Source organism: Haliotis rubra, unplaced genomic scaffold (assembly GCF_003918875.1).
Source record: "Haliotis rubra isolate DU_JTF1 unplaced genomic scaffold, ASM391887v1 Scf520, whole genome shotgun sequence".
NCBI lineage: Eukaryota > Metazoa > Mollusca > Gastropoda > Lepetellida > Haliotidae > Haliotis > Haliotis rubra.
In genome coordinates this window covers 3,686-25,334 of record NW_025767214.1, presented here as the reverse complement: position 1 = coordinate 25,334, position 21,649 = coordinate 3,686, and the positions used below count along the sequence as shown (strand labels likewise).

Genomic DNA, 21,649 nt, shown 5'->3' with positions numbered 1-21,649 from the left:
CTGTACACAAGAATTCATTGTGAAATGACCTATTAAATGATAAAATGAATTAGGTTGAAATTTCAATTCAAATTACTACGAAGTACTTACAAAGACACACACAATAAAGTGTCATTACAAAATTCAAGGGCAGTAATATTACAACCAGAGCCTTCTCAGCCAACGCTCGTATTCTCTGGAACTTTCTTCCTATCAACCTTAGATCCTGCACTTCACTAGACTCTTTCAAAAACAACTGAAAACCTACTGACCCTGTAAAAGCGCCACTAAGCAGCATCGGTTGGACATTAGGAGCTCAACAAGTGCATTACTATTATTAATAAGAGAATACATATGATATCAGTAGCCAGAAGTAGTTCTTATTCAGTAATAACCATACTCGCAATCGGACCAGGTTGGTTGGTTTGTTGTTTAACGCCGCACTCAGCATTATTCCAGCTATGGCGGCGGTCTGTAAATAATCGAGTCTCGACCAGGCAATCCAGTGATCAACAGCATGAGCATCGATCTACACAATTGGGATACGATGACATATGTCAACCAAGTCAGCGAGCCTGGCCACCCGATCCCGTTACTCGCCTCTTACGACAAGCATGGGTTACTGAAGACCAATTCCTACCCGGATCTTCACACAATCACTGGATTTGATGTTCTGGCCCCATTGTATTTTTAAAAACTCTCCAGAATGTTCTGTATATTGCCAGATGTGTATATATGCCGTTCTAGAAACTTCCACACCAAGTTTAACCCGCCAAATCGTCTATTATAGCAACTTCCACACCACTGTTTACATAAGATAACAATATATTCCTGACCTACTATTGTTAAAACAGTGTAATGAACTTAAATTGGATCGTAACAGAAAAAAATGTAATACAATTACAATGTCTAAAATAAAACGCTATTTATGTAATGAAGTGTAACTGTGTTTATTTTTAACTGCGTATATTTTTACAAAAAGAAATATTCGAAGTGAGTAAGTAAGGAATCTGAGGATGTCGGAATACAAAACCATGTGGTGAGCGAATTTCATTAAATTGCAATTAGTATTTCAGTCATATCGTGTCAACTTCATGAAAAGTGATGTATGATCTGGATGTATAATCAAACATTATATCCACGTCCCTTGGCCTGATTGTTCCCGAATAAGAAGAGGAACGATTACAGTAAAGCATTGTACCGTCAGTGGTCTTGTGGATACAGTGCAAGAGAAAGGGTGAGTGAGTGAGTAAATGCTGCTTAACGTCGCTTCAGCAGCTATATTCGCGGCGACACATGGGACAAAAAGGTGTCAACGCGTAGATGTGTCGACAGGGGAACTAACTCGAAATAATACGTTGACGAAGACAAAGAATATGTCCAAACGTCTTTAGTTGGCTATACAAGAAATGACAAACAAATACACAAGACAGTAATGAGCTGGGTTGTCGGCTCAGACATAAATGAGGTGAGCGGAGCTCAAGCTCAACCCCAGGGCGTTTCCTACGAGCGGCATTATCCTGCTGGCGGTCGTCGCCACAGGCAGTCGGGATACCGGACTAGTGACGGTATAGATGTGAGCATATAGTTATAGACAACAATGGACAGACGAAGAGACATCAATAGACATGTAAAGAAACAATAGCATTGTCTTGGACCAGTCCATCTAATGGCAGACACGGCCAATTGGATGACCAATTAGGCTATAAATGTCATATACAGTAAATAATTAGTGGTACAGGGATGTCTGACAAGTCAAAGTATTAAGAATGCAGATTAGCGTCATATAAATAATTACAATTAAGTCCAGCATTGCTTGGCTATAAAGTTTTTGGTCTTTAGAAATATAGACTTTGGTCGTCCTGAATTAGTCGCTATGACAAAAGGAATGACATGCCGATTGATTGTACGAATACATGAAATATAGAATAACAACGTGAATCGGTAATGCCAGTGGTTTTAATGCTTAAAGAGAAAAGTTGACCGGGGAGTTAGGGAATATAGGTAGAGCAAGTACTCAAAACATAGCGTAATTAAAGCATCGTCAGCTCAAGTCAGGTTATTTGGTAAATAGCAAGTGTAAAAAGAAAATGAACAACATCAAAGATTCAGATTCCTGAGCTCGCATTAATTTCGTGACGCATTTTAGACTAGACCCTCGCACTCGCATTAAAATCGTGACGCATTAATTTCATGATTTACAGTATACGTTTATGTTTACGGAGGGCATTCATGAATCACAACACGCACAGAATCACCTATGACTGCGTTTGCACGTTAAATCAGTATGTACAATTCTTGGATTATCACAACGCGTTATTTGACAAATTTACATATATACACGATGCGCGACAGTACCAATAACATTAGACATGACATTATTTGGCACGCAATGATAGAACAAGGATATAAGAGATATTGAAATTCACATGATCATATATTGCATTAATTTATGTATTACGCCAATAGATTTGACGTTCATCATTGGTTTGCCATCGTGCGCATCAAAGTATAATACTTTCAGTATCTAAGTAACAATCACTGTAGCTGTAGAACCTTAGATATACAGATTATACAGATGTTTTATTGTTAATTATATAGTCCGATTTACCTTCACTTTAAATATCGTATTCAGCGTGTAAACTATATATATCCGGAGACTTAGTGGATAATCATCTTACGATATTAGGGGGTAACTGTACATTACACGCACATGTTGTGCTAAACACATTTTAAAACATACAAAACAAAGTTAACATCTATTCATAATAAATACATTACACATTTCTGGCTGACAAATATGTCACACGTTATAGTCTATAATATTCCATGCATGCATAAGTAATATTTGATCATTTCTTTGTAAATAAGACTGAAAGACTATGAATACACACAGGTACATCATCCTTTTAGTTTACTGTCAGTGGTGTTGTGTACTGACCAGTGAAGACTGACTGACTGACTGAGTGTGGTTTTACGCCGCTTTTAGGAATATTCCAGCAACATCGCGACGGGGGACACCAGAAATGGGCTTCACACATTGTACCCATTGGGGATTCGAGCCCGGGTCTTCGACGTGACGAGCCAACGCTTTAACCACTAGGCTACCCCACCGCCCCACCAGTGAAGATGTTTGACTTATATAGTAATCGCCCTCGTGTGTTTTGACTTTTTATCAGGTGTCCAGTCATCTAAGGCGTCGCATGTGTCCTCTATATGCTATTGCGGATCGTCGTTATCATATATTATCTAAAGTCTAGCTTAATTTTGCTTTATCTCACCCAAAGAGAGAGCGAATGATTAAACCCGTTGACGTCAGGTTTGCCCTAATTATGTTTCTGAGTTCGTCTCTACTACACCAGTTCGTGTGGGATACACGACAGTCGTAAATGTCCAAGGCCTGCTTGATTATAATATTGGCCTTTCTTCACACATGAACCTGACAAGTCATGAATAAACAATGCGATTTAGGAAGTGACCAAATGTAACATATGTTACATTTAGGATTACACTTTCGTAGTAAAGTACAGATTCTAGTACTTTTGTTGGGTTGAGTCCCATCCGGGATTCGAACCCACACCCTCAGAGTCAGGCACCTAATCACAAGCACACAAAGTCAGCCTCTTAACTCGCTCAGCCACCGCGGTTAGTGAAAGTCCACTCACGCACTTTCCAGAATCACATTGTTACATGGTACATGTAATTGTATTTGTAGTAATTGTCTGTAGCAGCAAATGATTGATGAGCTGGTAAAATGTCAAACGCTGTAATGACCAGAGTTTACCAGGAAGTGCGATTGGTGCTGTCCACCGTTGCTGTTCAAACTTGACCGTTCGAGAAGTTTCGACATTTTACACTTTCTGTGATACCCATGTACCCATATATGAGATAGACGATGGCGATTCTAAACCTTATATGATCTCACTCAAGTGTTGTCTACTTGGATCTGTCTCAAAACACATGTACACCTAATAATAATAATAATAAGTGTTCTTGTATAGCGCACAAATCAAACTGCAAAGGCAATTTCTCTAGGCGCTAAAAAGATAGAGTGATCTGAAGAAAGGATTAAAGTTCATAAGCTTGTTTTAAAGGAAAGTTTTCAGTTGGGACTGGAAAGATTCCACGGACGCGGCTTGTCGGATGTGAAGAGGCAGTGAGTTCCAGAAAGGGAGCTGTGTAAGAGAACTGTCTATGTCCATATGACTTTAATCTGACCTTGGGGACATTCAACTGACAATTAGAACTTGATCTTAAAAGCCGTGGTGGGACATATTCACTGGAGGAGATCTTTCAGATAGATTGGAGCTTTGTCATGGAGGCACTTGAAAGCGAGTGAGGATTTTATATTCTATTCTCTGTTTCGTGGGCAGCCAATGTAAGCGTATCAGCAATGGTGTAATGTGACTGCGCTTGTTGACTCGGCAAATCAATCAGCGCCGCAGAGTTCTGAATCCTCTGGAGCTTGGACAATAGATCTTGGCGGATATTTACAAGAAGACTGCAGCAATAATCCAAACGTGAGAGAACAAGTGAACGAACTAGGTGGTGAGCTGCATCAAATGTCAGAATATCACGAATGGAAGCAATATTTCTGAGATGAAAATAGCATGACTTACAAACAGAGTTTACGTGTGTTTCCATGGATAAATTTGAGTCTAGAAAAACACCAAGGTCTTTCACGGAATCACTGAAAGGAACTTTCTCATTACCCACTACCAACGAAGACACATCCACCTTAGCAGTGCTACTGGGTGATCCACACAGCAAAACCTCAGTCTTACTGTCATTTAATCTCAGCTTCCTTTGTATCATCCATGCTTTGGAGTCAAGGGATACAGTCTTCGATTATAGACATATCGGCTGGAAGTGAGTCCGGTTTAGTGGAACGCAACAGCTGGGTGTCATCAGCATATGACTCGTACATCACAACATGATGCCGAATGATATTGCCGAAATACTTCATATAGAGTGAAAGAGAATGGGCCCAAGAACGGACACCTGTATTGTGCACCGCAAAGGTTGCGCTTCAGTATAACCTATATAATATTCATTGAATTTTGTGTGTTCATTTACTGATTTCATAACTTGTGCATGCCGATTTCAGGAATTCACTTCATAGCTATGAACTCTGAGCCAGAAGTGACTGATTATGGAATAGATTTGGTTTATTTGATTTTATAAAATATAAATCGCATTGTCTCCACATCATCTCCATATTCCCTTGCCGACATCACTGTACCTGAGCAACAAAGCATAACTTAATATGCCCCGTCACGTGCCCGAGCTGGGACGTGATGAGACTGTTCTGGCTGTGTAGACCCATATTGCCGTGGTAGTGTTCTAGTGGGAAGACCTCCAGTGTAGTATGTTGGACTTTACAACAGCGTGGTGGAAGCGTCTTGATCTTGCGAAATACCTGTCCTTACCATAGTCTCCTACCCGCTACTGAAGCTCACCTTCACATACAACACGATGGCCTCGGACAAAGAGGTAAGGTTAACGTTTGAGGCTTTGCAAACGTTTTATGAACTTGACGCAGTCCTTACCGTCGTCTTACGCTTTTTAAGTTATGTTAAATTATTATGTGGTCTTGCATGATAGCAGTAATACATAGATGGGCAATAAGCAGTTATGACTGCTCGCGTGTAACTGTTGTAGATTATGTTTTAAAGGAGGCAATTTATGAAGGTTTGGATTGGTCATATGAATGCATAAACGAGGTTTAATCACACAGACGATCTGACTGCTAGTCAGAAAATCGGAATGCAAAAGGCCTTCATTTCAAAGATGACATGATAATCTCTTTCAGTCATCGTGAGCATCCTTACATACAGGATATAAGTGTTTTGCGAACATAATATTTAATTCTGTTTTATTTCATAATTATATTTCTATCATGCTGAATTAGAACCCTGACAAAATTAGATATGTAGATATGTTCCTGTATCATGTGAGCATAAAAAAGAAACAACCAGTTTGTAAATCCGATATACAATGCCCATTAATGAACATACCATAGTAAGATTTTTTTATTTATCATTAGCTTGTGTAAAACTGTCTATCAGCATGTCGGATCCGACACTTTAAAATTCAAGGTAGATTTAAACTGTCTAGTAATTGAAAGTGTAGGAAATATATCCACGGCAACTACAGATCTAGATAGATTACAGCAAATTTCCTCACTGTGAATAATATACAAGCAAGCTAGATGTAGATTAGACTGGATTCATGGTTAGAACGTGTTGTACATGTTTGGAATTTCAAATGTGTGTATCATAACAAAAACCAAACGAAATGGACAGTTTCCCATTTCCGTGAATATACTTTAACCTGAAATTTCTTTAATTGCTTTTGACATGTCCGTAACTGATATATTCGTTACTGGGTGTACACCATTTGAAGATATCGCTCCACATCTTTAAATTACAATCGTTCCATGGGGTCTAACAGTTACCAGCATTAATACATATGTACGTGAATGTTTACCGTTTCACAACGAACCACATCATGATCGAAACACGCTCAGTTTCCCTAAAGTCATGTACTTGTACTGATCCTGATATGGCGATTGAGTGGGGATATGTTTAAACATTGAAATGTGCTAAAACGAAAGCGATCCTTGACCAATAAATTGAAATCCACGTGAAAAAATGCTGGACACAAAAGAGCACCCTGCCGTTGCATTAATGAGTGGTAAATACCACGGAGGGCCTGTTGTATTCCATTCTTGATGAACTCTACAGACAAAGCCTACAGCCAACTTTGCTTGTCAATCCGCAGTTGTGACAAGTCTAATCACGTCCTCACAATTTATGAATAGTAATTCATGATTCATCCAGTCTTAAATATCTGCAGTTGCATTCAGCACACATCTGAAATGTATTTATTTATGTGTGTATTTAACTAAGAGTGAGTGAGAAATTTATGAAAGTTTAGTTTTACGCCGCACTAAGCAATATTCAAGCTATATGGCGGTGGTCTGTAAATAATCGATCAACAGCATGAGCATCGATCTGCGCAATTGGGAACCTATGACATGTGTCAACCAAGTCAGCGAGCCTGACCACCCGATCCCGTTAGTCGCCTCTTACGACAAGCATAGTCGCCTTTTGTGGCAAGCATGGGTTGCTGAAGACCTATTCTACCCCGGATCTTCACGGGCCTCTGATGAAAGTGAGTCAAAGAGTCTGATCGTCGCTTGCAGTAATCGCAAAACGAATCACAAATGGCGTGGAGGTTTTGGATGGGATGCTTTAACATAGACATTTACCCATTTGGTGAAAATAAACGCGACAAAACTCCATCCATATTAAACGAAAGCTCAGATTCGGATGTGTTTATCAGTCACTATATATATAATAGTGATGGTACCGGGTGTTCAAAGAACAGACATATATTGTTTGTCACTGATACCTTGCTTTGCAAATTTCCTCGACATGTCTGAAATAAAACGTTTCCAAAAATAATGTACCCTTGATTTAACAGCTTTTTGTGCAAGAATCGTAAATAAAGCAATATAACTATTTCCACATCATAAGGAAACACCGCTAAAAGCATTGTTTGCATGTTTATTTCACGCCTTACTCGGCAATATTGGTGCTGAATGACGGCGGTCTATAACAAAATGTCTGAACCAGATAAGGGGTTGACATCATTAGATACGATGTCAACTAGGGCTCTAACGAGTCCAAATTTGGGACTCGAGTACTCGAGGTGTCAGACCCGACTCGGACCCGAGTACCCGACAATTTGGATGCTTATCTGAAACCAACTTTCAAGCATACACGTAGCTGTTCTAACTTCCAATCTACGAATAATGCAACATGTATATGTAAATACAAACGTTCCTGAATAAAGCAATTGGTATTCAATGTCAATGGAAGTATCTATTACCTTTTATTTGCAAACAGAATGTGAAGGCAACGTAAGTGTCACTGTGACCCAGTTCTACGCGATCAATTATGTGATTAATATTCATGAGCTGGGCCGGTGATACCTTATTACGCCTGTAAATGCTGTAATATGATTGGATGTGTCCGGGAAAGGAAACCAATCAATCTACTTCTCTTTCTTTTGGTTTTAAGTTTGACTGCGCTTTCAAGATTATCTAATATTAATATGTCGTTGCAGTTATGACATATTAGCAACTTTTAAACATTCACCTGGACGATAAGTCACATAATCAATTAACCTTAATCACGGTTAAAATGTGGTAAAACACGTTCCAAAGCTGGAAGATACATAGATAAAGCGTTCATTGATTGGTGCTGCATTAGATACTAGTATCTTGTAAAGATGGATCGACTATGGAACTTAAAGAATATGTAAAACAGGATTGATGTTTATTTGAGACTTCTTATAATGAAAACGGTTTGGTTTCAAACTTAAGACTAACCATTTATTGAGTAACACTACGCTGTATTTCTTCTTCCGAAACTGCCCATTTATGGTGTCCCCCGCCGTGATATTGCTGGAATATTGCTAAAAGCGGCGTAAAACTAAACTCAGTCAGTCAGTCTTCCGAAACTCTGCTGAACGGAGATCACGTCAATGGTATTCATTGTGATTAAAATTTTCACTATTAAGGATATAGGTCTCCAAGTGTGAATGTTATTTTGAATGCGTATGTATGTGTAGATTGTTGAATATGTAACACTGAAATACGCTGGATAAGAACGACTGAATATCTATGTAAAAACAAGTTGTTCAAACATAGGTATAGTGGGCAGGGACAGTGATACAGCCGTGAGTGGTTACGCTTGTCCACGCGTCCGTAGTTAGGGCAACGGCAGGTACTGTTTTGGGTACTGATATTTTGTTCTCCTTGCAAACTTCATACGACATTATGAGGTAGTTGTGAATTGCGGCAGTACATGGGACCTGGTAATTTGGGTTCAATGGTTCACAGAAAGCCCTGAAACCCTCCCCTTTAACAAGACTTAATGGTCGCATATCCTTAACGCGCATAAGCATTGCTTTTTGCGTAATACCTTCATACCATTTCCTGTCAACAGGCTTGCGACTTTTGCTATCAAACTTACCAAACTGCCCCAGCGTTGCTTGTTGAGCTGGTTTTCTGTCTACAGTGCTTATTGTGGGTGCTTACAGGACAAATGCTTGCGTAAATAAGGGAAACGCCACAAAGACGGCATTTCGTATTTTGGCCACTAAATCAAGATACAAATGCGTCCAGACATTGGATTTTTTCTCACGATCATCCATCTTGATAGCATGAGATGTTTAGAGGTATCTCCTCTCTGCGAGTCCTCGAGTCCATTCAATTGGACTCGAGTCCTGCTTTACCCGACTCGGCCCCGAGTACCCGAGTACTCGTGAGAGCCCTAATGTCAACCATAACAGTTTTGAAAGCTTTACTGGGCCTTGAATGCTGTAACCTATAGCTGTCTAGATATTGCTCGGCATGAAAGGAAAGTTGACAACTTCAAAGCTGAACTCATCCCTTTTGTCATGCTGCCTTGTGGAGAGCATTTTTTGCGCATCTTTATGCATAGATCTAATGTTTTATTGTTATTGAATGCTATTATATATCCTCGACATAGGCCTACCTGAAGCTGAAGTTAAACCTCTTTGCCAAATTACCTTGTTTGGCAACCCTAGCAGAAATTCTGATCCATATGCATACATCACATTTGAAATGAGGGAGGGGAAAACACTTTGTGCCCTGGGAATGCTTACTTCCTGTCTAAGTATTTTACCCCAAATTTTACATTGATGGTATCAGTGAGGAAGTCCAGCATTTCAAGGATTGTTTTCACTTTTTTTAAATTCGTCCTGAACCTTTGAAGGTAGATACGTTGGTATATCTTTGTACACTACGTTTATTATCAAACGCTCTTTAAAGTCTTCATAGAAAGAGCACGGATTGTACCTTAAATGTGGACACCAATGAATGGAGACCTCAATATATCGTATTCTAGCCCCTTTTCTGTGGAACGACAACTGTGGGTAGGAAGACCTCCGAGTCACCAGAGGGCGGAAATACGAAAATACTCGATGTACTCCGACAAAGGCATATGGAATGATAAGAAAGTTTTTTCACGTGGTTGTGAAAATACATTTTAGTGGGGTCAATTGTAAACTCGAGAGACGAAATTATCCTTTAATGACCAATGTAATAAGCACAGTCCAACGGAGGACAAATGGCTTCCATTCTACAAATATATCTTTTAGCTTCGTCGATGTTACACTATGGCAGGTGCGATCAAGGGACACGTCAGACATTGCGAATTGCATACATCGTTTCACAGTCTTATGATATTCGCAACGCTGCCGATGCTTTGTGAACTTGTGAACTGGATGAGTTTCACGTTCATGGTCGTTCATGTCGTCTCTTAAACAAAACAGTGATTCGACGTCCATGTTCTTGAATTTGTCGAGTCGTTTGGGTTCTTTATCATTTAAGAATTGACTTCAATATGATTTACAATGATGCAGGTATATACTGTGCCCGAGCTTGCACACAGTGGGAATCACAAATTACAGAGGATTTACAAAGTGTCCACACCAGTTGTTTCCTTATCAACTCTATAAACACAACAAAACGTCAATTGTGAAATAGTAACAAGCATGAGTATTTGACATGTATGTACCTACATACCCTTGTGTTATTGTGTTCTTACCTCACAGGTGGAGATTGAACGGGGCACCTGGAGCAAGAAGCTGGACTTCATCCTGTCCTGTGTGGGGCTTCTCCGTTGGGCTCGGCAACATCTGGAGGTTCCCTTACGTGGTCTACAGGAATGGAGGAGGTAAATGTCCTTTGGCGAGAAAACACCAGGACGCAATGACTTTATTTTTATATGGTGATGGTCTGATGTACAAATAAGGCAGTTTGGGAGATGTGTTACAGTCAATTATCTTACCTTCATGTGAAATACTTTAATTTCATTGGTCAATGAAGCTCTAACAAGAATCCGTGTTACCTCTCCCAGGAGGGTGACAACTGGAAAAATATTACCTGCTGCCACGGTAACCGCCAAACTCTCCGCCGAGAAGCTGTATCGCTCACAATCGTATGACGTCATAATATGACGCATGCAGTGTCCGGAGTTCGAAATCCGTTCGATAAGCTGTTTTGAGTTCACTATCTACATATTTATTTTACCGACTTTCACTGCTTTATTTAAACTTAAACATAATTAACCATTTTTATAGCAGTGTCAACCTTGTCAGCATATGTTTCACTGATTGTAATAATCCAGTCGAGGGCAGACGCCATTTTGTTTACATGTCATATAACATAAAATAAAATGATATTTTGTACATTTAACATGGCGGTAAGATAAATACGTTGTATGCTTCTCTCGAGGGTAATACGGTCTGATGTACGCCTCTTTGTAGCAGTGTCACCCGAGTCGGTAGGTGAGGGATGACACTGCTACAAAGAGGCGTACATCAGACCGTATTACCCGAGAGAGAAGCATACAACTTACAATATCAAAGCATCGAAAATGTTTCTTCTCAAGTTACTTGCAGTATACGGTAGCTATATTTATCATTTGTCAAACAGTCACCTATACCATACGGTGTGATTGGATGAGGTGGTACATTTTGACATCAGAAAAAAAACATTTTGTAGGTGTGCGATTTTAATCAAGCTTGACCTAAGAACAGGTTATATTGGACTAGAATCTCACTGATCATGTCAACCGTCTTACCCTCAGCAACAGTACATGGACATCATTAACCTTTTGTTCAGTTATAACGTATACCATGGTCCAAGCCTTTTAGCTTAACGGCGTGATTCTGCAATAATGGAAGTGCCACATGTCAAGATTAGGGATAAAATTTAGAGATGAATTTGTACCACGAAACTGTGAAGTAAAACATACAAAATGCTCAGAAAACAAAGATCTTATTTATATATATAGGGTTATGTACATCACGTACTAAGGTCAATATTTTATGTTTAACACGACGCCGTTTCACCGTAACTAGTGTGTATGACCAGAGACATGACGGAGAACGGCACAATATATGCATCCATGACCGCAGCAATATGTGTGGGGCGGTGGTGTAGCCTAGTGGTTGAAGCGTTGTCTCGTCACGCCAAAGACCCGGGTTCGATTCCCGACATGGGCACAATGTGTGAAGCCCATTTCTGGTGTCCCCCGCCGTGATATTGCTGGAATATTGCTAAAAGCGGCGTAAAACTAAACTCAGTCAGCAATATGTGTTACATACGGACGAAACGTAATTGTCCCATCGAATTCTAGTGTGTTACATTATAAGATGTACGGATGTACAAACCCTTTACAAACCATTACCAGTACTAGAATTGGTGAACACCAAGAAACATTAACATATTGTGTCCACCAGCCACGTTCCTGATCCCGTACCTCATCATGCTGGTCATCGCTGGCCTGCCGCTGTACTTCATGGAGCTGGCAGTTGGTCAGTTCGCCTCCGAGGGGCCGGTCACAGTGTGGAAGGTCAGCCCCATATTTACAGGTAAACTACTCACTAGCCTGAAACCAGTCTTGTTTCCCTATCATGCTTTACAAATAATACATTTTAAAATAACATTGTAATGACCTTCCTACTTTACAAGTTTGTCCCTCGAAATGTTTCAAGATATATTTTGCCACCTTTTGTAGTTTTGACTGTTACATATGGTGTTGGATATTTATTGCATTCAACTTTAAAACTATTATAATCTAACTTCATACGTGCTCGTATTCACAAATTTGGTATTGACAGTGATGTGCCAAAACATATAGATATGGTTCATCGTATGCAACCAATCTTTGATTCACAATGTTTCAGCATGGTTCGAATACAGATGTTTATGGCTTTATTCATCTTTCCTCACGCAGGTATAGGGATCGCCATGGTTACCATCAGCACTATGATATGTGTCTATTATAACATCATCATAACGTACGCCATGTACTACTTGTTTGTCTCCCTTGTCAACCTTGACCTTGAGGTACCGTGGGCAACGTGTACGAACACATGGAATACGCACACGTGCAGGACAGAGGCGTTTCCAGACCTCACTGGGATGAACGAGAGCGCCAAGCTTCACAGCATGTACGGTGAGTGAGTGAGTGAGTCATTTTGCGTCAAATGTCGTATTTCATCTTGCCGTTACATTCTTTTTAACGTCAAATATGATACATTTCCGTCAGGTTCTCCTAACGTCAAGTGACTCTCTTCCTGTCAAGCATAGAACATTGTTAAACATACAGAACATTCTGTCTTCGAGACATCAATCACCATATGCCTTTGAAAGACCAGCAATTTTTTCTAATACGTTTTGACCTTCTTTTCCCAGAGGAGTTATACAACAGCACATGTGTCTCCATCGTCAGTTCCAACAGTACGTGGCTGCCTCACTTTGACAGCATCAATTCCACCATGCTGTCAGACTCCACGTTCGACTCCTGCAAATTTGTGTACACCTCCGCCAGCGAGGAATATTGGACGTGAGTTTTGGTTCTGTTTGTGATGGGGGTGAGACGGGCCCTGTGGTCAGTTCGTTCGAATCACATTTCCGCCTGATTAAGTTCTTCTAGGGTCTTTCAACAACATTTCTTAATGTTTGGTCACCGACAGTAAGCGAGCACCCTATAAACTATTATATACTGAGTCAAAAAGGAAACTTCACATTCTTTCTTCAGGACACTATAAAAGAACAAGAGATGGTAAGATGGTTAAATTATTATTATTTCATTGCTGAGATCTGTGGGATGTACTCGATACACTGACAGTGCCATAATCAGTTCCATTAGGTTACACCGCCGTTCCAAAACATGGGTATACAGAATGTCAAGTCACAAGAATAAAAATGCGAAATTTCTCAGTTCAATATCGTGTATGGCCGCCCCGCGCATTCACCACTGCCAAACACCGTCTCCTCATCGACTGCCTGATGCTTGTGAACACGTGGTTGGGGATTCTGCGCCATTGCTCTTGCAAGGCAGCGCCAAGTTCCTGCAAATTCTGAGGTTGGTTCCTCAGACCACGAAGCCTTCTCCCAAGTGCATCCCAAACGTGCTCTATTGGATTAAGGTCAGGGGACCTCGATGGCCAGTCCATGACGTTGATTCCAGCGTTTTGAAGGAAATTTCGTGTCAACATCGCGGTATGCGGCCGAGCATTATCATGCTGGAACTGTAGACCTGGGCCATGAGCCGCCATGAAAGGAACGAGTTCAGGGGTGAGCACCTGTCGCGGTAAGCAGCAGCTGTGAGGTTTCCACGGATGACCAGAAGTCGGGAACGGTTGTTCCCACAGAAAGCACCCCGCACCATGCAACTTCCGCCCCCGAATCTGTCGACTTCCTGTACACAACATTGGGCATACCGTTCACGACGTCGTCTCCAGAATCTGAGGGTAAACCTGGATTCATCACTAAAGACGACTCGATTCCAGTTTCTCTGGGTCCATCGGAGGTGAGGTTGGGCCCACAGCAGACGTTGACGTTGATGAAACGGCGTCGATATTGGCCCACGATATGGACGTCGAGAATGGAGACTGGCAGCCCGCAACCGATTTCGAATGGTCTGTGAGGACAGTCGACCTCTAAACATCTCAGCCCTGGTTCGTGTAGCCGGCAGAAATCTGTCACGTAGGTGACGTAGGACGATTTGACGGTCTTCTGCTCGTGACGTCACACGTGGACGACCCGACCTTGGGCGATCAGAAGTGGTGCCAGTTTGTTGTAGACGACCTCGCAAGTCATACACAGTACGACGGCTGCATCCCATTGCTCTTGCGACGTCAATAACTGATCTTCCCGCTTGCAACATGCCAACCACGTTCAAGTTGCACTTTTGACAATCGTGGCATTTCAAGTACCGTTAGAACTGTGGTTTAGAAGTGTTTTTTCAATTCTTGAGGCCAATGCAAACACGTGCATATGAAGAAAACTTCGATGCGAAGATCACGTGATCGACTGCACGTGCAAAACCTGATTTGGCACTAACGTCATTTGCACGACGAATGGATGGGTTTGAGTTGGTTTTGCTAACGTTTTTCTAGAGTCGAAAGATAGGGATCCCATTTCGGATACATAGATGTATCATCAGAGAAAAATTATTCATTATTTTTCAAATTACATTTTGTGAAGTTTCTTTTTTTGACTCAGTATACAAAGTGGATATAAACCTTCTCCAATATGTTCACTAAATTTTGAATCTTAACGGTATAAAATTTTCATAATTTCGGTCATAGCCTTTGTAAACGTGTAAAAGATTAATTGAAAACTTATTCTTTTAAAATTATATTACTTTAAAGCGAGTTAGTGAGTTTAACTTTCCTATGAATAGTATCTCATTTGCATCTTGGATTGTTAGTTTTATATGGAGGGAAGCCCCAAACTATGACTCAAGTCCTCATTCGCTGAGATACAAAGGGTAACAATCATGGCCAGTCTTGGGATTCAAACGCACGGTAAAGTGCACGACTATGACATTCCACTCTACACATTCAGTTCCAGCGTATAAGACCTCACACTACCAGCCCTTGTTGTATTGGCGAATTGTGGTTTTAGTTCACAACAGTATGTATCTGGATAAAGGGTTTATCATATGTACATGTACCATTCAGGCGGTCTGTGCTTCGTCTACACGAATCGACCGGAATCCATGACCTTGGCGACGTCAGCGTTAAGCTCCTGATCACCCTCATCCTGGCCTGGATCCTCATCTTCTTCTGTCTCCTGAAAGGCATCAAATCGTCAGGGAAGGTGGGTACACTGTCGATCTGCTATAGTACTGACCATACACTCGCCGATTGAAAATAACATTAACCCTTGTAGATAAGGTTGAGCTCGCGCCCACTACTAAGTCGGTCAGTCTGTTTTGGGTTCGACTCCAAGATTTGCCCCGATTATGATCCCTGTCTATCAGTCCCGTATACCCCGCCTATACCGAACGCCGTGATGTAACTGGAACACTGTTCAAAGTGGTGTTTCAACTAAATACTTTCCAATATCTATAATTTGTGTGAATGGCCTTGGAGCCAGCGTTCGATATATTCACAAAAGAGCGAATGGATTAACCATTTGTTTACCTCGAGAGAATAGCTGAAGAAATTGATTGATGGAGGTGTATTCGTTCATTGATAATTCAAGACAATATCGAAAATAAAATTGTTCGGGCAAGTAATATCTTATTTCTCTGGCATTCTAAGACAATATTTTTCCACATTTAGAGACGAACCCGTTTCAACGGTCTCTTTTATGGTTGGAACATTGTCAGTTTGTGTTTTGTTTTGTTACTTTTATTTTGTGTCTTGTTTTGTTTCTAGTTTTGTTTTTTTCATGTTTTTATCTGTTTGAGAGTGAATGGGTAGGGAAGGAAAGGGGGCCTTTTTAACTGAAATAATGCTTAAACAGACATTGTTTTGGCGGGGGTATCACCTATCCCATCAATAGGCAAGGCAGATTAATTTGATCAGAGTCAATCTTCTCCTCAATCAAGAACAATGTGATGAAAACTTTCTTGGCCAGTTCATAGACTTGTTCTGTAGAAGGTTGGCTAACAAACAAATCAGTTTTGATAGACTAAGTGGTTCATTAAACACATGCTGATTTCATCGTCGAAATTGTGCAGTAGTCGCATTTGAATCATGTTCTTATAATTGAAATGGCTGTTGCGTGTATTTGATCGACTGACACAGTTTTTCAATAAGCATGTATGTTTTTTGACTATAGTTGTTTTCAAAGGTATGTTATGGAAAATATTATATATTATGCTTTTGCTTAGGTCATGATTTTGAGGCCAAATGTTTGTTTTAAGGAGCACGGTCGAATTTCCTCGCTCAATGAAGCATCCTCAAGCTCAATGGGTTGACGGCATCTTTTCCATGGTGGTTCTGAAGCTGGGTTGACCAGAACTAGGGTCACCTTCCAAACTCCCTCCCGCGCTGAAATTCTGTCACTCGACGTTTGATCGTTGCATATTATTCTTTGGTTGTTGACAAATTCTCTGTATTTCAATGGTAAAGACTAGGGTACTTCAGAGTCGAATTGAAAGTCCGGAACTCACAGGGCAAGATTGATGACTTTCTGATATCCCTTCCGTACTCTTAATGTGTACATCCCCCTTCCCCCTTCCCTCACTCACCCAGGCTGACAGGCAGCTGAGAAACCTAGTGATTGACAGCAAAGGATGATCGCACCGAAGACCTGGGTTCGATTCTTCAGATTGGTACAACGTGTATTCTTAGATATTCTTCCCACAATGTTGCGGGCTTATTCATTAGCAAAAAATGCCTCTCACTCACACGCTTACTCCCTCAATCCAGGTCGTGTATTTCACCGCAACATTCCCTTTCATCATCTTACTGATCCTCCTCATCCGGGGCCTGACGTTGCCAGGATACGAGAAGGGTATACAGTTCTATGTCGTGCCCAAGCCAGAGAAACTGCGGGAAGCCAGGGTAAGACAATAACTGCACCTCTTCGCCTCTTCCTCTTTCCAATACCAGTTTAAAAAAGATATTGATCATACAAACTGATGGATAAATAAAATATATTCGATAATATTGACAACGGTTAACATGGATCCATGTGGAACGATTCTGAATAATCAGCAGTATCTCGATGCATTCATGACTAGGTCTTTTCATGGTTACAGGTATGGGGTGAAGCTGCCACACAGATATTCTACTCCTTGGGGGTGGGTTTCGGTGCCCTGCCTACCATGTCGAGCTACAACAAGTTCCACAACAACTGCTACAGGTGCAACACTGCTGTTGCGGTTGGTGTGGGGATTGATCAGGATGCATATGGTCATCGCGGTACAGAGGCCGGTAGTCTTGGTGAAAGCTGTGGGCATGATGGCGCTGGTAGAGGTGGAAATGGATGTTTGAGTGGTGGTGGATGTGGATGTGATGATATTTTTAGTTGTGCTGTAGTGCTGATGGTAGTTGATGTGGCAGTGTAAGTGTTCGTAGCTGTTCTGTTGTTGGTAGTGGATATGGTGGTGGTTGTGACTTTGGTGTTGATGGTAGTGGATGTGATGATGGTTGTAGTTGTGCTTTTGTAGGAGCAGATACTGTTACAGTTGTGGCTCTAGTGTTGATGATAGTGGATGTGGTAGTGGTTGTAGCTCTAGTGTTGATTGTAGTGGATGTGATGAAGGTTGAGGCTCTAGTGTTGATGGTAGTGGATGTGGTAGTGGTTGTGGCTCTAGTGTTGATGGTAGTGGATGTGATGATGGTTGTGGCTCTAGTGTTGATGGAAGTGGATGTGATGATGGTTGTTGGCTCTAGTGTTGATAGTAGTGCATGTGATGATAGTTGTGTGGCTCTAGTGTTGATTTAGTAGTGAATGTGATGATGATCGTGGCTCTAGTGTTGATGGTAGTGGATGTGGTAGTGGTTGTGGCTCTAGTGTTTGGTATGGTATATGGCTCTAGTGGATGTGTGGATGTAGATGATGGTTGTGGCTCTAGTGTTGATGGAAGTGGATGTGATGATGGTTGTGGCTCTAGTGTTGATGGTAGTGGATGTGATGATAGTTGTGGCTCTAGTGTTGATTGTAGTGGATGTGATGATGATCGATGCCTCTGTTGATTGACAGTAAAGGATGATGTGGTAGTGGTTGTAGCTCTAGTGTTGATGGAAGTGGATGTGATGATGGTTGTGGCTCTAGTGTTGATGGTAGTGGATGTGATGATGGTGGTAGTTAGTTGTGCTTTTGTGGGAGCAGATACTGTTATGGTTGTGGCTCAAGTGTTGATGGAAGTGGATGTGATGATGATCGTGGCTCTAGTGTTGACGGTAAAGGATGTGGTAGTGGTTGTGGCTCTAGTGTTGATGGAAGTGGATGTGATGATGGTTGTGGCTCTAGTGTTGATGGTAGTGGATGTGATGATGATTTTAGTTGTGCTTTTGTGGGAGCAGATACTGTTATGGTTGTGGCTCTAGTGTTGATGGAAGTGGATGTGATGATGGTTGTGGCTCAAGTGTTGATGGTAGTGGATGTGATGATGGTTGTGGCTCTAGTGTTGATGGAAGTGGATGTGATGATGGTTGTGGCTCTAGTGTTGATGGAAGTGGATGTGATGATGGTTGTGGCTCTAGTGTTGATAGAAGTGGATGTGATGATAGTTGTGGCTCTAGTGTTGATTGTAGTGGATGTGATGATGGTTGTGGCTCTAGTGTTGACGGTAGTGGATGTGGTAGTGGTTGTGGCTCTAGTGTTGATAGAAGTGGATGTGATGATAGTTGTGGCTCTAGTCTTGATGGAAGTGGATGTGATGATGGTTGTGGCTCTAGTGTTGATGGAAGTGGATGTGATGATGGTTGTGGTTCTAGTGTTGACGGTAAAGGATGTGGTAGTGGTTGTAGCTCTAGTGTTGATGGAAGTGGATGTGATGATGGTTGTGGCTCTAGTGTTGATGGTAGTGGATGTGATGATGGTTTTAGTTGTGCTTTTGTGGGAGCAGATACTGTTATGGTTGTGGCTCAAGTGTTGATGGAAGTGGATGTGATGATGATCGTGGCTCTAGTGTTGACGGTAAAGGATGTGGTAGTGGTTGTGGCTCTAGTGTTGATGGAAGTGGATGTGATGATGGTTGTGGCTCTAGTGTTGATGGTAGTGGATGTGATGATGATTTTAGTTGTGCTTTTGTGGGAGCAGATACTGTTATGGTTGTGGCTCTAGTGTTGATGGAAGTGGATGTGATGATGGTTGTGGCTCTAGTGTTGATGGAAGTGGATGTGATGATGGTTGTGGCTCTAGTGTTGATGGAAGTGGATGTGATGATGGTTGTGGCTCTAGTGTTGATGGTAGTGGATGTGATGATAGTTGTGGCTCTAGTGTTGATGGTAGTGGATGTGATGATAGTTGTGGCTCTAGTGTTGATGGTAGTAGATGTGATGATAGTTGTGGCTCTAGTGTTGATGGTAGTGGATGTGATGATGGTTGTGGCTCTAGTGTTGATGGAAGTGGATGTGATGATGGTTGTGGCTCTAGTGTTGATGGTAGTGGATGGTAGTGGTTATGGCTCTAGTGTAGTGTTGATGGTAGTGGATGTGATGATGGTTGTGGCTCTAGTGTTGATGGAAGTGGATGTGATGATGGTTGTGGCTCTAGTGTTGATGGTAGTGCATGTGATGATAGTTGTGGCTCTAGTGTTGATTGTAGTAGGATGTGATGATGATCGTTATGGCTCTAGTGTTGACAGTAGTGGATGTGGTGCATGGTTGTGGCTCTAGTGTTTATATAGTGGATGTGATGTGGTTGTGGCTCTAGTGTTGATGGAAGTGGATGTGATGATGGTTGTGGCTCTAGTGTTGATGGAAGTGGATGTGATGATGGTTGTGGCTCTAGTGTTGATAGTAGTGGGATGTGATGATAGTTGTGGCTCTAGTGTTGATGGTTGTGGATGTGATGATGATAGTTGTGGCTCTAGTGTTGATGGTAGTAGATGTGATGATAGTTGTGGCTCTAGTGTTGATGGTAGTGGATGTGATGATAGTTGTGGCTCTAGTGTTGATGGTAGTGGATGTGTATTGATGTTTGTGGCTCTAGTGTTGATGGAAGTGGATGTGATGATGGTTGTGGCTCTAGTGTTGATGGTAGTGGATGTGGTAGTAGTTGTGGCTCTAGTGTTGATGGAAGTGGATGTGATGATAGTTGTGGCTCTAGTGTTGATGGAAGTGGATGTGATGATAGTTGTGGCTCTAGTGTTGATGGAAGTGGATGTGATGATGGTTGTGGCTCTAGTGTTGATAGTAGTGGATGTGATGATAGTTGTGGCTCTAGTGTTGATTGTAGTGGATGTGATGATGATCGTGGCTCTAGTGTTGACGGTAGTGGATGTGGTAGTGGTTGTGGCTCTAGTGTTTATATGAGTGGATGTGATGATGGTTGTGGCTCTAGTGTTTGATGGAAGTGGATGTGATGATGGTTTGTGGCTCTAGTGTTGATAGTAGTGGATGTGATGATAGTTGTGGCTCTAGTGTTGATTATAGTGGATGTGATGATGATCGTGCCTCTAGTGTTGACGGTAAAGGATGTGGTAGTGGTTGTAGCTCTAGTGTTGATGGAAGTGGATGTGATGATGGTTGTGGCTCTAGTGTTGATGGTAGTGGATGTGATGATGGTTTTAGTTGTGCTTTTGTGGGAGCAGATACTGTTATGGTTGTGGCTCAAGTGTTGATGGAAGTGGATGTGATGATGATCGTGGCTTTAGTGTTGACGGTAAAAGGATGTAGTGAGTGGTGTGGCTCTAGTGTTGATGGAAGTGGATGTGATGATGGTTGTGGCTCTAGTGTTGATGGTAGTGGATGTGATGATGGTTTTAGTTGTGCTTTTGTAGGAGCAGATACTGTTATGGTTGTGGCTCTAGTGTTGATGGAAGTGGATGTGATGATGGTTGTGGCTCTAGTGTTGATGGAAGTGGATGTGATGATGGTTGTGGCTCTAGTGTTGATGGTAGTGGATGTGATGATAGTTTGTGGCTCTAGTGTTGATAGTAGTGGATGTGATGATAGTTATGGCTCTAGTGTTGATAGTAGTGGATGTGATGATGGTTGTGGCTCTAGTGTTGATGGTAGTGGATGTGATGATAGTTGTGGCTCTAGTGTTGATGGGAAGTGGATGTGATGATGTTTGTGGCTCTAGTGTTTGATGGTAGTGGATGTGATGATAGTTGTGGCTCTAGTGTTGATGGTAGTAGATGTGATG

At 41.5% G+C, this 21,649-nt stretch overlaps 1 protein-coding gene across 1 annotated transcript; it reads left to right on the top strand.

Moving 5' to 3' along the window:
- Positions 1–5,454: 5,454 nt before the first annotated feature.
- On the top strand, positions 5,455–18,115 carry LOC124252679 (sodium-dependent proline transporter-like; the record flags this gene model as incomplete). Its single annotated transcript, XM_046686339.1, is given in 10 exon segments — positions 5,455–5,472; positions 10,630–10,686; positions 10,688–10,751; positions 12,322–12,453; positions 12,819–13,040; positions 13,280–13,430; positions 15,556–15,694; positions 17,257–17,391; positions 17,589–17,799; positions 18,000–18,115. Coding segments are annotated over 10 exon segments (1,245 nt in total), but the record flags the coding sequence as incomplete, so codon positions are not given.
- Positions 18,116–21,649: the final 3,534 nt, after the last annotated feature.